The sequence below is a fragment of the Pecten maximus genome, chromosome 9, assembly GCF_902652985.1.
Source record: "Pecten maximus chromosome 9, xPecMax1.1, whole genome shotgun sequence".
Lineage (NCBI taxonomy): Eukaryota > Metazoa > Mollusca > Bivalvia > Pectinida > Pectinidae > Pecten > Pecten maximus.
Window position 1 is genome coordinate 33,004,123 of NC_047023.1, and position 17,508 is coordinate 33,021,630.

The 17,508-nt window shown below is 35.5% G+C and overlaps 1 protein-coding gene across 1 annotated transcript in view; it reads right to left on the reverse strand.

Moving 5' to 3' along the window:
- Positions 1–515: 515 nt before the first annotated feature.
- Positions 516–17,508, reverse strand: part of LOC117334939 (protein Aster-B-like) — a 74,970-nt gene continuing 57,977 nt past the window's right edge. The window contains exons 7-14 of the mRNA XM_033894798.1: positions 13,533–13,610; positions 13,101–13,148; positions 10,767–11,118; positions 9,211–9,268; positions 8,934–8,975; positions 7,537–7,647; positions 7,149–7,254; positions 516–6,132 (exon numbers count right to left, since the gene is read on the reverse strand). Of these exons, the coding sequence (XP_033750689.1) occupies positions 6,046–6,132; positions 7,149–7,254; positions 7,537–7,647; positions 8,934–8,975; positions 9,211–9,268; positions 10,767–11,118; positions 13,101–13,148; positions 13,533–13,610 (882 nt within the window). The 3' untranslated portion in view covers positions 516–6,045. The remainder of the gene's footprint in view (positions 6,133–7,148; positions 7,255–7,536; positions 7,648–8,933; positions 8,976–9,210; positions 9,269–10,766; positions 11,119–13,100; positions 13,149–13,532; positions 13,611–17,508) is intronic.

The following is a 17,508-nucleotide window of genomic DNA, read 5'->3' on the forward strand; positions in this document are numbered from 1 at the left end:
ATGGCTGCCTGGATTCACGATTGTGGCTTTAAATTGATTGAGCGTCCGCCTTATTCACCCGATCTCGATCCATCAGAACAGCTTTATCAGGCACCTTAACCTTAACATGCAGTGGATGGTTTTCTGAACAGCTGAGAAAAGAAATTTTATAAAAGTGACATTGAGGCCCTTAAACACCGCTGGCAAAAGTGTATAGATACTGAAGTATGTTGAAAAATAACAAAATATGATTGACAAAATTCAAATCTTTCAATATGAGGCTCACAACTTATCAATCAGCCCGCGTATATTAAAAGCTCTTTCTGTCCTTGATAACTTCAGAAAATTGAGTCCTGACAACCAAACACAATCTGCAAACAGGAGCTTCTCCATATCCAGAATGAGTAACTTGTAACGACAGGAATGTTTGGGTTCTCCTATCTCTTATAATTCCCCAAAATGTAGTACAGTTGAGAAATTGGAGTCTGTCTCATACGTAGGCTTGTCCTTCCCAAATTGACAACATAAAGAGTATCTTTATAAGGAGCTTCAAAAGCATTCATTTTTTATTTCAGTTCTCAACAGGTAGCTGACAGTTGATTAAAATAAACCTTCTGCAGAAAAGTGAACTTTCTTGATTAGTATATGATATAAGTAGATGTTTGTTTTCTCAAATAAAATATTTTAATAAAGACTTACTACAGAAAACATCTCTTCAATGCTGACAAGGACAACTGAAATTAAATCTGATTAAATGCTATTCATTAAATGCTAAAACATTGCAGACATAATTGATAACAAAGGTATTATGTATAAACAATAACTCTGTTAGAGGTTTCTCACACAAATGTATCACGGTGTATTATATAGGTGTTGTTAACAAAAAATAACGTTTATACACAGAAAGTTTGTGTTTACAAAACAGCGTCCATATACAAACATCTGGGGTTTGGATGTGTCTGTATACGTAACATAAACAAGGACTCTATCATCCAGTTACCAAACATATCCACAAATAAGCCCCTGTCCACAAATAAGTCCCCTTCTTCATTTCTTTTATAAACTTATAATTAACTCTTACACTAGGGAAAGGGGGCTTGAGGATAAATATAGTACATTACAGTTTTATTTCTGAATACAGACCCTGAGCACAACAAAGTCCATTTCGAGTCATAAATTTTGACAAAATGAGGGTGCCCTTCAGAGATATATAAACAATTTACACTACACGAACTAGGAATTACCTTATTTTAATCATTGTCTCTTAAAAACAGACAGTTTTGTTTTGTCCATTAAACAACATCTGTCACAAAAACACCATTGCCATTATTTCTGGTTCAGGCAATTTGAAACTGGACAAAAGCTATAAATAAGATATTATATGTTAATACCACAGACTTGGATACACTTATTTTCCAATGTAACACACACTATCTTATAAAGGCAATTTCTGTGTAAAATGGTTAAAATACACTGAAATATTTCAGATGGAGAAAGGTTTAAATATAGATTCTATTCTTCTTACTCACTTGTTTCTGTACGTGTAAACTAAGTGAAATGTCCTCTGTACGTGTAAACTAATGGATTGTCCTCTGTACGTGTTAACTAAGTGGAATGTCCTCTGTACGTGTAAACTAAGTGGAATGTCCTCTGTACATGTAAACTAAGTGGAGTGTCCTCTGTACATGTAAACTAAGTGGAGTGTCCTCTGTACATGTAAACTAAGTGGAGTGTCCTCTGTACGTGTAAACTAAGTGGAGTGTCCTCTGTACGTGTAAACTAAGTGGAGTGTCCTCTGTACATGTAAACTAAGTGAAATGTCCTCTGTACGTGTACAAAAGTGGAATGTCCTCTGTACCCGTAAACTAAGTGGAGTGTCCTCTATACATGTAATCTAAGTGGAATGTCCTATGTACATGTAAACTAAGTGGAATGTCCTCTGTACGTGTAAACTAAGTGAATGTCCTCTGTACATGTAAACTAAGTGGAATGTCCTCTGTACGTGTAAACTAAGTGGAATGTCCTCTGTACGTGTAAACTAAGTGGAATGTCCTCTGTACGTGTAAACTAAGTGAATGTCCTCTGTACGTGTAAACTAAGTGGAGTGTCCTCTGTATGTGTAAACTAAGTGGAATGTCCTATGTACATGTAAACTAAGTGGAATGTCCTCTGTACGTGTAAACTAAGTGGAATGTCCTCTGTACATGTAAACTAAGTGGAGTGTCCTCTGTATATGTAAACTAAGTGGAATGTCCTCTGTACATGTAAACTAAGTGGAATGTCCTCTGTACGTGTAAACTAAGTGGAATGTCCTCTGTACGTGTAAACTAAGTGGAATGTCCTCTGTATATGTAAACTAAGTGGAATGTCCTCTGTACGTGTAAACTAAGTGGAGTGTCCTCTGTATATGTAAACTAAGTGGAATGTCCTCTGTATATGTAAACTAAGTGGAATGTCCTCTGTACGTGTAAACTAAGTGGATTGTCCTCTGTACGTGTTAACTAAGTGGAATGTCCTCTGTACGTGTAAACTAAGTGGAATGTCCTCTGTATATGTAAACTAAGTGGAGTGTCCTCTGTACATGTAAACTAAGTGGAATGTCCTCTGTATATGTAAACTAAGTGGAGTGTCCTCTGTACGTGTAAACTAAGTGGAGTGTCCTCTGTACATGTAAACTAAGTGGAGTGTCCTCTGTACATGTAAACTAAGTGGAATGTCCTCTGTACGTGTAAACTAAGTGGAATGTCCTCTGTACGTGTAAACTAAGTGGAATGTCCACTGTACATGTAAACTAAGTGGAGTGTCCTCTGTATATGTAAACTAAATCAAGTGGAATGTCCTCAGTACATGTAAACTAAGTGGAGTGTCCTCTGTACATGTAAACTAAGTGGAATGTCCTAGCTCTGTTCATGTAAACTAAGTGGAATGCTCTCTGTATGAGTGGAATGTAAGATTTTAAAATCAAGAACAAACATATACATATATATATATATATAGGTAGATACATTGGCTATACAGTCTGAAAGCTAGGTCGAAAGTGTTCAATAAAAAAAAGAAATTGACATTGAACAAGAAACAATGTCAAAAACAGTTTTGATCACACAATTAAGTAGTTTTGATTTAAAATATTGATATCAAAATGCCCTTATCATTATTACACAGATTCACTCTAACAGTACAAAACTTTTCACTGATTGTATATTTCAAGGTGCAGAACACAGCAATTTTATCATTGTGGTAACAATACATTACATGATTCTGTACATAAAACTATTTCAGGATCGTGTTTTGGTCATAAACACATGGAATGCATGGTGAACAAAAACATTTTGTACAATGTAATAGTGTATTATCCAATATACATGTATTTATATACCCGTTTGATGGAAAAATTCAAATAATACACATAGACTTAGGTTTGTGCTCTAGACATTTCTTCATTTCAAAGAACCAAGATGGAAACTGGGAGACCGCACACAAATGTTATATAACTACTTTTTAAAATCTCAAGAAAACTGAAATACTGTCAGTAGCAACGATATCGCATTACACAGTTTTAATGGTTCTGACATGCACTAGTATATGCACAACAAATATTTATTAATTTAAATAAGAACTTTGTCTAAAACTATCAGTTTTAAGAATAAAGCCATTTTTAGTTCTAAATCTCTTTTGACGCTGTGCAAAACTTATTGTTGCATTTATTGATCTTTTCATTAATTAGACTTTAGTTTGTCAGTACAATTTGTGTTTAACATCCAATTAACAGCCAGGGTCATTTAAGGATGTTCCAGGTTTTGGAGATGGAGGAAAGCCGAAGTACTCAGAGAAAAACCACGACCTACGGCCAGTACCCTGACAACTGCCCCACGTAGGTGTCAAACTCGCAACCCAGAGGTGGAGGGCTAGTGATAAAGTGTCAGGACACCTGTCTGTACAAGCATCGTGTTGAATCTGTATGGCCTGTAAATGTTACATGTGTCAATTCCTATTTGCTTACATTAAAACAAAAGTTTGAATCAAAGCATTTTCTATTAAAATTTGATCAATTTAGAAATGAAGTGATATGATTAAAAGGCATACAGGCTAGATCTAAAATCTTCAAAATGATCGATGTACTAATTCAACATCAAAAACTCTTCTATTCCCAAACAAGACATTTTCTTTATACAACCCAATTAGTACAGATTTTGGTTAATTTTTTTCTGTACTGTTGTTGACTACATTATATATGATCAACAAAAATATGTGCTCATTCTTTCTGTTGTCGATCAGAAGCTTTTGCATAGATGCATTGTCTAAATCAATGTGAAACCCATTACTTGTAGCAATGTGAAGTGTGATGTAAAGCATTTTGTTGATCCTGTGTAATATACATAGTGTCCGTGGTCACATATTTCACAATAGTAACCTTGAAAATAAACCAAGGTCAGTTGTATGCCGAATCCTTATAGCACTCATTCTTGTTACCTGCTGGCAAAATATCAGGCATATGTGTCTTCAGAAATTTAAAAAGATGTTCATTGAAGAATTTAACATATCTGATCCCTGTGACTTTGTAAACAGGTCAAGGTCATTGATATGATGAGATTTTATACCATAGCCTGTACTTACTGGTCTAAGATAAGTGCCCTGGGTCTTTTAGAACATTAGAAGATTTGCAAAGGAATGTTTTACTAATGAATTCTGTGACCTGAAAAATTGATCAAGGTCATTTATATGAGAAATTTTGCAGCACTCCATAGTAGGAACCTATGAACTTGCAAATAGATCAAGGTAACCACTCTGTCCTATGTACTTGCTGGCATAATATTGGCCATTTGGGCCTTCTGAAACTTGATAAGATTCTTAAATTCTCTAAACATATTTGACTCCTTTGACCTTGAAAATAGGTCATGGCCATTGATATGAGGAAAATTAAATGTACTCTTCAACATCTGCCTTCTCACCAGATCTCAGTTGCGTTTTAGTTTTCTAAAAGAAGTTAAAAGTTATTGGCTGGACGACGGACGAAAAACAACAGATACTCACTCCTGCACCATATCATAAGCTCACTGGCACTTCATGCTAAAAATGCATATGGTAGCCCGCCATTTTCATCTTGTTTAAACTTCTAGGGGTGAGTCTAATAACTACCTCTGGTACAGAAGCCAGAAAGAACCTGCAGTACAGGAAAAGTTGTCTCACACAAAATACATTGTTATGAAATATTGTGACTGTTCCTTATTCAGTTGAAAGTTTTATAATATATACCTGACTTGACATTGATTGTGACACATTTATCCAGATAAAACAAAACAAAACAAACAAAAACACAGAATGTAGGTGATTTGTCATGTAAAATAAATTAAACATGAATACAAAAAATAATTGTGTTTGTTATATTTCACATAAAAATATTTAAACCTGGTGATGCTGATTTGTCAGGAAAAATGAATTAAACATCTAGGTAAGTTTGTTAGGTAAATTGATTCCGATTACAATGTAGATTTGTGAATGTAATTTACCATATAAATAAACATGACGATGAAACCATAATTTAGGGGTGAAACATTTCATGTGAAATAAATTAAACATGATTAAGTAGATATGTGATTGCAACAATTTAACATCATCAACAAAGAATATAACAACCAAGATAAAATATTTAAATGATTGAAAAATGATAACAAACTGATATCATCAAGATCATATTTAAATAATCTTTCTTTTCACACAATTTGATGATAAAATTTCTATGTACATTCACACACTGATCATTCAAATAGGTAACACTCCACATTTCAACACATAACACAATAAAAATCCAAAAATTCAAAAAACACATGCAACTCCTATAACATGGTAGTTGTTTAAAAAAAATCCTTTTTTTTTTTCTCAAACAAAAACTAATCACAATGGAGTTGATATATTAAGTGGTTCATTAAGTTGTGGTCTTAGAAATATCACAGAAAACATTGCAAGCCAAAAAGGCAAAGTGTCAACAATCACATTAACAAATATATTATGTCTGTTGTGGCTCGTACAGGCAGGAAGACTAACAGAGTAGTCTCCCTTGGACCTCTGCTAACTACATGAATGGTCCCCGTTATCATTTTGACAGGTTCCCTTCGCATCTGTGTGAGTATGGAGATTTTTCAAACTCAGGTTTATCTGTAAATATATTTAAAACAAAATATAAAAATAACTGATGAGGTAAGAGAAAAATATGTTCCATACTATTAAGTCATCAACTCTAGCTTTGAACATATTTTGTATCTGTAATGTGTAACCCATTGACTGTGATGATATTATACAATTCCACAATAGCTATCTTTCAATATTTCAGTATAAGCAATAAAACCAGCTAGATCATAGGGACTTGTCACAAATCCCAACCTCCTGGTCTATGATAATACATATACCGTAACATATACATGTACCAGCTAGCTGGGGCCGCAGTTGCCAAGGGATTAAGGTATCCCAACACTTTAGCACAAGCCCTCCACCTCTGGGTTGTGAGTTCGAAACCTATGTGGGACAGTTGCCTGGTACTTTGATTTTACTCTGGGTACTCCAGCTTTCCTCCACCTAAAAAATCTGGCAGGTCCTTAAATGACTTTGGCTGTTAATAGGACTTTAAACAAAGTAGGCCAATAAACCAAAGTACCAGCTAGCTATATAGCCTGTGAGGTTGTGGATAGGTGTCAAGTCCCTGTGAACAAGATGCCCATTGGGTGGGAATCACTTGCCCACTCTTTCTACTGCATTCAATATTATTGCCAGAGTGTAAATCTGTATTTAAATGGGATCTCAATTATTAAATGGGATCTCAATTATCATGTAGCATGTTCCATCTATCAATTCTACAGTTAATCTATCAGTAATTAAACTATCCTTTTGTTACTGGATTTTGTCAACATTACTATTATTTTCTATGAAATAAATTCATTCTAAATCCAAAATAGTGGCTATCTCAGTAAAATCTATGCCCAGTTGGTGCTGGAGAATGGTGGCCCCTGTTTTGATTTGACAAAGCTAAGAGTATACCTGTTGGGTAGATATGTTACTGGAATATGACCCTAAGTCACATATCCTGTTATATGATTCAATATCCTATGGTGAGAGATGTAAGCACGAGTCATTTTGATTTTGATTTTTCTGAAAAATAAATTAAGCAATTGACTGACCTCCTCTAGGATTTCTATATTTGTTTGAAGGACAGAATGTAATTGCTTCACTGTTGCCAGATGTGAGTCAGACTGCATAGAGTAAATTGTCTGGTACAACTTCTCTCTGTAACATAAGGATATCACATATACTACAATCTATTTCATCTTCTATTATAAAGCAATTAATCTGATGTGTTTCCCAATTTTCAGTCAAATAAAACATAAAATCTGTGTAATGGATCTTGAATTACAGTGTATGCATATACATGTACATCTTTTTTTTTTTGTATATCAAATTTCTCTGAAACAAGCGTATGTATACATTTTGTATATAAAATTTCTCTTAAACAATTAATTTCAGAATCTTACAAAACAAGACAATGAAAATGTAACAAGGCTTAGTTACCTCCATGATGTTTGAGAGACTGGAGACCAGATGTCTTTGGCTTCAAATTTGGCCTGGAGAAGGAGGATTTTGTAGGTCAGACCCACTGCCGATAGCAACAGAAATAGTACCCTGGAAATGTAGATAAGTATACATGTACTTGTCAACTTCTTGGAATTTCTATGGTGGAGTTTGTGCATGGTAAAATGTTCAACATTTGTAGACCACATTCTGACTATAGAATATTTTAAAATTATTTAACAAGAGTACCACCATCAGTACAACGCTCGCCTCACATGGTATATCAATATATACCTCACACTAGCATTAGGGGGTGAGTTAACCAACAGGAATCTGTATTGTAATATATTGATATCTTAATAAAAAAATATTACAATCTTTAAAGGTAAAATAAACTTAGATTAGATTAGGTTTTGCATTATAGTAAGCATTGAAATTATCATTATTATGAAAAATGTTCCGACTCTGGGATATAACAGTTAGTCCACACAGAAACCATCAAAAAACTAAAATATTAGTAACTCAATAAAAATGATATTTGCACCAAAAACTTAATGTCAGATAAAATGTTTAAAGAAACAAGACTTTCTTCCCAAAAACTAATCCTTCTGACTCCAGGAAGTAATAGTAAACCCCCACACAACCCTGAAACCAAATTTTAGAACCCTAGTACAAATATAAAGGAGTTTACTAATGCCTTTCATCACATGCACCAAAAACTTAACATTTAGAAACCAACGCCGACACTCGTGCCAGGATGACAACATTAGCTTCCCCTCTCCTCTACAGGTGAGCTTAAAACACAGACAATAAAAGTTTTACTGATAATTTACTAAATGTAGAGTGCAAATTGCAGATATGACAATATGGAAGGTTGGCAAGATACTTCAGAACGAAGCAAAATTGGTATTATGTTTTCCAGTGTCCCTGCAGTTAACCCCTTGGCTGTGTTCCAAACTACCAGGTACCGGTAATTGCTTACAACAATTTTGATACATTTACTATGGATGAGGAGTCTATCCCCTGGGTATATTGAATTAGTAATTGTCTGAAACATACTAAATTACTCAGCAATGAGGAGTCTATTCCCTGGTTAGATTGAATTAGTAATTGTCTTAAACATACTAAATTACTCAGTAATGAGGAGTCTATCCCCTGGGTATATTGAATTAGTAATTGTCTTAAACATACTAAATTACTCAGTAATGAGGAGTCTATCCCCTGGTTATATTGAATTAGTAATTGTCTTAAACATACTAAATTACTCAGTAATGTATAAATTAATTCTTTATGTCCAGAAATTGTAAAGTAATATTTAAAAAATCAAGCATTATAATATGTGTGTATATACATGTGAATGTTTTACTGCATTTCAATGGCGATCACAGGATACTTACATCACTGAACATATAGCCAGCAGCAGGTTAGTGCGGGGAACCCTGGAATGAGATAAAGACATTTGATGGATAATTTTTCCCACACAATCCAAATATGTTTCACTCTGATTCACAAAAACTCTTTCCTTATTACAATCTGTACCATATGTACCCTAACACACCATGTAAAAATCTGGCTCATCACAAGCAATATGCCATCCATAACAGGTTCTCCTATGAGGTTGCATAAAATATTAATTACCATTATTCATTTACAAATATATCAAAATATACTTACTTTTGAAATTTCACAGCCAGCTGTGAAAATGCTGCATACATTTTACGACAATCAAAACCTGAAACAAAAGGAAGAAATATATTTGAATGTGTCACCGGATCAGAGGTGGTTTCTCTGGTGACTTGTTTCATGGTTTAAGTTCTGATGTATCCCATGTACTGCATGTTGATTGTAGGAGGCAACTTTTTAAAACTGCAGCAGGATGTTCTAATATGTCTTCAGGTTAGGAATATTGAACTAGTGTGTCTTCAGATTAGGAATATTTAACTAATGTGTCTTCAGGTTAGGGATATTGTGTCTTCAGGTTAGGGATATTGAACTGATGTGTCTTCCTGTTAGGGATATTGTACTAATGTGTCTTCAGGTTAGGAATATTGAACTAGTGTGTCTTCAGGTTAGGAATATTGAACTAATGTGTCTTCAGATTAGGAATATTGAACTAATGTGTCTTCAGGTTAGGAATATTGAACTAGTGTGTCTTCAGATTAGGAATATTTAACTAATGTGTCTTCAGGTTAGGGATATTGAACTGATGTGTCTTCCTGTTAGGGATATTGAACTAATGTGTCTTCAGATTAGGAATATTGAACTAATGTGTCTTCAGATTAGGAATATTGAACTTATGTGTCTTCAGGTTAGGGATATTGAACTAATGTGTCTTCAGGTTAGGAATATTGAACTAGTGTGTCTTCAGATTAGGAATATTGAACTAATGTGTCTTCAGGTTAGGGATATTGAACTAGTGTGTCTTCAGGTTAGGGATATTGAACTAATGTGTCTTCAGGTTAGGGATATTGAACTAATGTGTCTTCAGGTTAGGGATATTGAACTAATGTGTCTTCAGGTTAGGAATATTGAACTAATGTGTCTTCAGGTTAGGGATATTGAACTAGTGTGTCTTCAGGTTAGGGATATTGAACTTATGTGTCTTCAGGTTAGGGATATTGAACTAGTGTGTCTTCAGGTTAGGAATATTGAACTAGTGTGTCTTCAGGTTAGGGATATTGAACTTATGTGTCTTCAGGTTAGGGATATTGAACTTATGTGTCTTCAGGTTAGGAATATTGAACTAGTGTGTCTTCAGATTAGGGCTATTGAACTAATGTGTCTTCAGGTTTTCTTTTGATTTCTTGCTTTTAATGTAATCTTTATCCACACAATTGTGAAACAAGTTATATCAATTTATATTAATCACACTTGGCCAGGATGGAAGCATGCAAAGAATCTAACCCCAGCTACCTAGTTATAAAGCATTAGTGTGTTACAACTCTACCATCCAACCACCCAATTTTCTTGTGTGTTCTTTCATTCTCTACCTTTGTTTTCATCTGTGGGTGTTATTGAAACCAAACCTTATATACTGACCATACCAGTTCTCATGTTGTTCATACACACAGTTTGTATATGATGGTTGTATGAAAGACAGTTAATAGGGAAATCAGTACTAATAACTAAAGGGAGATAACCCTTGTTTTCCTGGTCAGCATCATGTATAACAATCAAGTGGACTCACATGAACAATGCAAGCTTGCAATGGCCCTCTTTTTGGTACTTACATTGGAAAAAATAGGGAATGCTGAATTTTGAACCTTCAATAACCTCTTCCTTCTGACCTCTGACCTCAGAATGAACAAATGCAGTGCACTGTGTTGTGTTATCGGTCTCTTTGGGAACATCCTTGTTACAGCTGACATCACTGTTGTCAACGACTCCACATTCAGGACACACACTCGAGTCGGACTCGCACGAGTCCAGCTTGTTTTGAACCGACTCAACGGGAACACTGATGACATTATTGTTAATATGATAGTCTGTATCAGGCAGCGTAAATGATTTACTAGTCTTTAACTCATACTTTCTATCTGGGTCATCTGGTACAGTTTGATCAAGAGACAGTGTGAAGGATATCTGTGGGGAAAAATAATTAAATTAAAAACAAAGAAAGGCAACAAGCTTAATGAAGTATGCAGTCCCAGCTGTCATCAACATTCCTTCACTATAGGAAATCCTCTAACTTACAATTTTCCAAAGGAAAGCGTTATTGGTTTTAGGAGAAAATCAAATTATTAAATGGAAACTTTTGTTAAATTTTGTAATGATTTCCAATGGAAACTTTTACATTAAGGAATATTGATGAAACTTGGGACACAACATCAATTCATTTCTATCAGTTTTCTGGGTGTAATTGCTTGACTTTTATGTGGAGCTAAATCTATTCACAAAACATGCATTTAATTGAAAGAAATAACAGCAAATCATTGACTCATTTATCAGCTTATTCTTGAAATTAATTCTCTTCAACTATCAATTGACTAATGCTAATGGACTTTTTCAACGAAAAATTAGATTTAAGTTTCTGAAATGCTGTCTGAACTGTATTGATCTTGCTGATGAAATACGAGTACAACATCACACAGTTTATTATTTCTTTTATGCTTATCTTTTGAGGAAACTGCTGTAATTTAGCATCAATATGGCAAAGAGTCTTTTCAGGGCAATTTGTTTTTCTATTTTAACCTGAAACGTTGCACATTATGGAACAGCAGTGATTGACAGGGTAATAACTCCAGACTTTTGTTCACTCAGACAGGTGAAAATGGTGCACATTGATTGTGTCTGGGGAAAAATCACTTAAAGTTACATAATTTTCTTTCTGTCTGCTGGTGACTTTCAAGGTATCGATTATGTGGTAACAAGCTTCAGTCGGACCAGAGAAAAATATCTTTCAATATTTTTACCAAATAATGAATTTTAAAATCTGAACAAATGAAGGTCTATATGCAGATGATACTGTAAGTTATAGAATCTCATATGCTGAAATGACACCCATTTTAATAGCCCTTTTTTTGCCTGCTAGTTACAGGACAAACACTAGTATAGTTCATTTGACAAGAGGCCTTATGGGCCTTAACGGTCGAAATATTTCTGTCAATTTGACACTTTTTCACCCCACCCATCAGCCCCTGGGGATTAGCCAGGCCAACATTTGCATACCACTAAACTGCCTTCCAATGTTGATAATGTTAACCATATAAGAATGGATTTCAATAGAAATCAAACAAATGATAGTCAAAAATGAGATTTCACTACAGTAAAGTTTACCCCCTCCCAAGGGGCAAATGTGAGACCCCAGGGTCATGAAATTCAGAATTTTAGTAAAGCACCTTAAGACCCTTCCATCTATGAAGAGTATTTGATATACCTTATCTGACGCCTGAAAAAGAGATTTTTGAAATTTCAGTCAATTTGAAACTTTTTGGCCCCACCCCTGATCAGTCCCCTGTGGATTGGGAACCATATACTTGACAATTTTGGTTGACCTTGAGCAATGGGTTTCTGAAACATTTCATTAAAATTGGTTCAGGGGTTTCTGATAAGAAGTCAAAAATGTAAATTGTTTACGATGGACGACGGAAAACGCAGGACGCTGGACAAAAGGCGATCACAATATATAGGTCAACTGAGACTTTGTCACTTTGTCTCAGGTTACCTAAAAACAGCATTTGAATATTGATAATATAATTGAATTAAGCAACTTGCTCCCTTAATTTGCCCCTACTAAGTCACAGGCAATTTTCAAGAGCCTTAATTGGTCATTTATGTGAAATAATGTCCACTGATAGCTCTTGATCTGTACAAGCTGCACATCACAAATTTCAACACATTGTACCTCTGTCATATATATAATAAAAGTTAATTTATTTGAACAAGTTTGCTAATGTTCAAGTTGTTTAGGAAGAGACCAAAAAGCTTATCAATTGACATGTCTGTGGTTTAGGTATTTGAGAATTCTACAGCAGTTTACCCTTTTTTGTATTCTTTTAAATTGCCCTAAACATAAAACATACAAATTTAATCCAAGAGCTGTGAGGATATCAGAATGTACTTACTTCATTTGAGGTATTTGAATCATTTCGAATATGTACCAGCATGTCATTCTGAAACAAAATGTTGAAAATAATTCATTTTTTGTCAGAATTTAACAACTAGTGTAGATCTATGTTTATACAATTTTCAATAGAATATGTAGAGTGTTCATCTTCTGTGATTGTAGTAAAACAGGAGATGCTTTTTCTTCTGTGAGTGACAATGTCCATTGACATACAATTTGCTAGGAGAATCAATTTGAATATGTTATTGTTCAATAAAAGAGACAAAATGAACAGTGTTCTTTATGTGTTGACCGTTTCCTCTGTGTGTTGAGGTGCATCAACGTTCATTTTTGTTCACTATATTTTGAACAGATTTAAATTTATTGCTCTTCCTTTTGAGAAGCGACAAGGGGAGGGGGAGTCTGGCTGTTTAGTGAAGACTTTTCTCACCTGTTGCTGCGTCTTTTTCCAGAGGCCATACAGAAACTTGTAGGTGTTGTCTCTAGAGATGAAGGAGCCAAACACATACTGGAACATATAGAAATGAGCACTAAAACAAACACATACTGGAACATATAGAAATGATCACTAAAACAAACAGCAATGGTCTTTACTGGACACCAGAGGCCCTCACTTTCAGACAGACCCTTACTGGACACCAGAGGCCCTCACTTTTAGACAGACCCTTATTGTCACCAGAGGTCCTCACTTTTATACAGACTCTTACTGGACACCAGAATGTCTTACTGGACACAAAAAGTCCTTAAACACAGCAAACCCTTATTGAACATACCAGAAAGTCTTACTGAAAGGCCCTTACTAATCAGACAAAACAGACTTCTATTGGACACCAGTTTTGCTGGACACCGGTGGTCATTAGACACAGCAAACCCTTATTGAACACCAGAATGTCTTGCTGGACACCAGAGGCCCTCACTCTTAGACAGACCCTAAGTATTGAGACACCAGAGGCACTCATCTTTAGACAGACCCTTATTGGATACGCAGAGGCCCTCACCTTTAGAAAGACCCTTATTGGATATGCAGAGGCTCTCACCTTTAGACAGACCCTTATTGGACACCTGAATGTCTTACTGGACACCAGAGGCCCTCACTTTCAGATAGACCCTAATTGTCACCAGAGGCCCTCACTTTTAGACAGGCCCTTATTGGACACCAAAGGCCCTCGCTTTTATACAGACCCTAATTGGACACCGGAATGTCTTATTGGATACCAGAGGCCCTCACCTTTAGACTGACCCTTATTGGATACCAGAGGCTCTCACCTTTAGACTGACCCTTATTGGACACCAGAGGCCCTCACCTTTAGACAGACCCTTATTGGACACCAGAGGCCCTCACCTTTAGACAGACCCTAAGTATTGGACACCAGAGGCCCTCACCTTTAGACTGACCCTTATTGGACACCAGTGGCCCTCACTTTTAGCCAGGCCCCTATTTGACACCAGAGGCCCTCACTTTTAGCCAGGCCCTAATTGGACACCAGAGGCCCTCACTTTTAGCCAGGCCCTAATTGGACACCAGAGGCCCTCACTTTTAGCCAGGCCCTTATATGACACCAGAATGTCTTGCTTGACACCAGAGGTCGTTAAGACAAAGCAAACCTCTATTGGACACTTGAATGTCTTGCTGGAAACCCGGAGGGCATCAGACATTGCAGACCCTTATTGGACACCAAAATGTATTACAGAACACCAGAGTATCTTACATTAGATCCAAAGTCCATTTCTACTGAGAATCACTTGGCTTAACTCAATTATCTGTTAGTTTCATAATTGATTTATATATCATTGGATCATTTTTTTATCATTGCATGATGTGTGATAGTTTTGGTTTCCGCTTTCTTAAACCACCGTGGCATACCAAAAATAACCCTGAATATCGGTCGTAACAACCTGATGACCATCTCAGATTTCTTACTGACCCCAAATTACAATTACAATTACGATTGGTAGCTATAGGGGCCATGATAATACTTGTAAATATGTCTCATGCTGGCAAGCAGCGTACCAATCCAACCAAATATCATTACCTACTTAAAGAGCATCATTACAACCAAATCATATCACCTACTTAAAGAGCATTATTCAACCTTTGATCACTTGATCTGGCAGAAGGTGACAAAGCTGAAAAAGTCTTGATCAATATCAGAGAATACTAGAACAGGTGGTCAATTTTGAAAGTGATTTCTCCCACCTATTGACACTACCCCTATGATTTGTATTCGTCATTTATACAAAATTAAATGTTTTCTATCCAGATGTATCCAAGGTTCACACCTTTAATTTATACAATGTTGAATTGACCAAGGATCTATATACACATGTAGCTCCAAACCACATTGATCGATAGCCTATATTGTCAGAAACTCAGACTGTTCAATAGCTTTTAACAGGCCACCAGTGAACACAATCAACAAATAATTAATTGATTTACTTTTGTCCAGTATATCGTCTTGTGAGAATTTGCACGTGTGAAAAACCAGCAGAGCATTAATATTGCAGGTGTACATGTAGACACCAGTGAGCACATTTCCCCTAGAAAAGACCATCCTTTTTCTGGCTGCATGATCATCGTATCAATATTTGATACATCTTTGCCTATATATGGCAATGAATGAATCAGACGTGCCACTTTTGTTGAAGTGCCAAAGAGCACATGACAATAATACATCAACTCTGATGAGAAGTCCAAGTCATTTACCAAGTACAATGATGTCTGGAGAAACAGCTGAAAAAATATCTCAACAGTCAATTCTGACTGATTAAAATATCTCTCAAACTGTGATTACTTCTGAAAGTTTTAACCCCAGGTGTTATAGCTATTACAGATGTCTATATGGAAGTCCCTCCACTATCATCCTAGTAAAATCTAATGTCTATATGGAAGTCCCTCCATTATCATCCTAGTAAAATCTAATGTCTATATGGAAGTCCCTCCACTATCATCCTAGTAAAATCTAATGTCTATATGGAAGTCCCTCCATTATCATCCTAGTAAAATCTAATGTCTATATGGAAGTCCCTAGACTATCATCCTAGTAAAATCTAATGTCTATATGGAAGTCCCTAGACTATCATCCTAGTAAAATCTAATGTCTATATGGAAGTCCCTAGACTATCATCCTAGTAAAATCTAATGTCTATATGGAAGTCCCTAGACTATCATCCTAGTAAAATCTAATGTCTATATGGAAGTCCCTAGACTATCATCCTAGTAGAATCTAATGTCTATATGGAAGTCCCTCGACTATCATCCTAGTAAAATCTAATGTCTATATGGAAGTCCCTAGACTATCATCCTAGTAGAATCTAATGTCTATATGGAAGTCCCTAGACTATCATCCTAGTAAAATCTAATGTCTATATGGAAGTCCCTAGACTATCATCCTAGTAAAATCTAATGTCTATATGGAAGTCCCTAGACTATCATCCTAGTAAAATCTAATGTCTATATGGAAGTCCCTAGACTATCATCCTAGTAAAATCTAATGTCTATATGGAAGTCCCTAGACTATCATCCTAGTAGAATCTAATGTCTATATGGAAGTCCCTAGACTATCATCCTAGTAAAATCTAATGTCTATATGGAAGTCCCTAGACTATCATCCTAGTAAAATCTAATGTCTATATGGAAGTCCCTCACTATCATCCTAGTAAAATCTAATGTCTATATGGAAGTCCCTCCATTATCATCCTAGTAAAATCTAATGTCTATATGGAAGTCCCTAGACTATCATCCTAGTAAAATCTAATGTCTATATGGAAGTCCCTAGACTATCATCCTAGTAAAATCTAATGTCTATATGGAAGTCCCTAGACTATCATCCTAGTAAAATCTAATGTCTATATGGAAGTCCCTAGACTATCATCCTAGTAGAATCTAATGTCTATATGGAAGTCCCTAGACTATCATCCTAGTAAAATCTAATGTCTATATGGAAGTCCCTAGACTATCATCCTAGTAAAATCTAATGTCTATATGGAAGTCCCTAGACTATCATCCTAGTAAAATCTAATGTCTATATGGAAGTCCCTAGACTATCATCCTAGTAAAATCTAATGTCTATATGGAAGTCCCTAGACTATCATCCTAGTAAAATCTAATGTCTATATGGAAGTCCCTAGACTATCATCCTAGTAAAATCTAATGTCTATATGGAAGTCCCTAGACTATCATCCTAGTAAAATCTAATGTCTATATGGAAGTCCCTAGACTATCATCCTAGTAAAATCTAATGTCTATATGGAAGTCCCTAGACTATCATCCTAGTAAAATCTAATGTCTATATGGAAGTCCCTAGACTATCATCCTAGTAAAATCTAATGTCTATATGGAAGTCCCTAGACTATCATCCTAGTAAAATCTAATGTCTATATGGAAGTCCCTAGACTATCATCCTAGT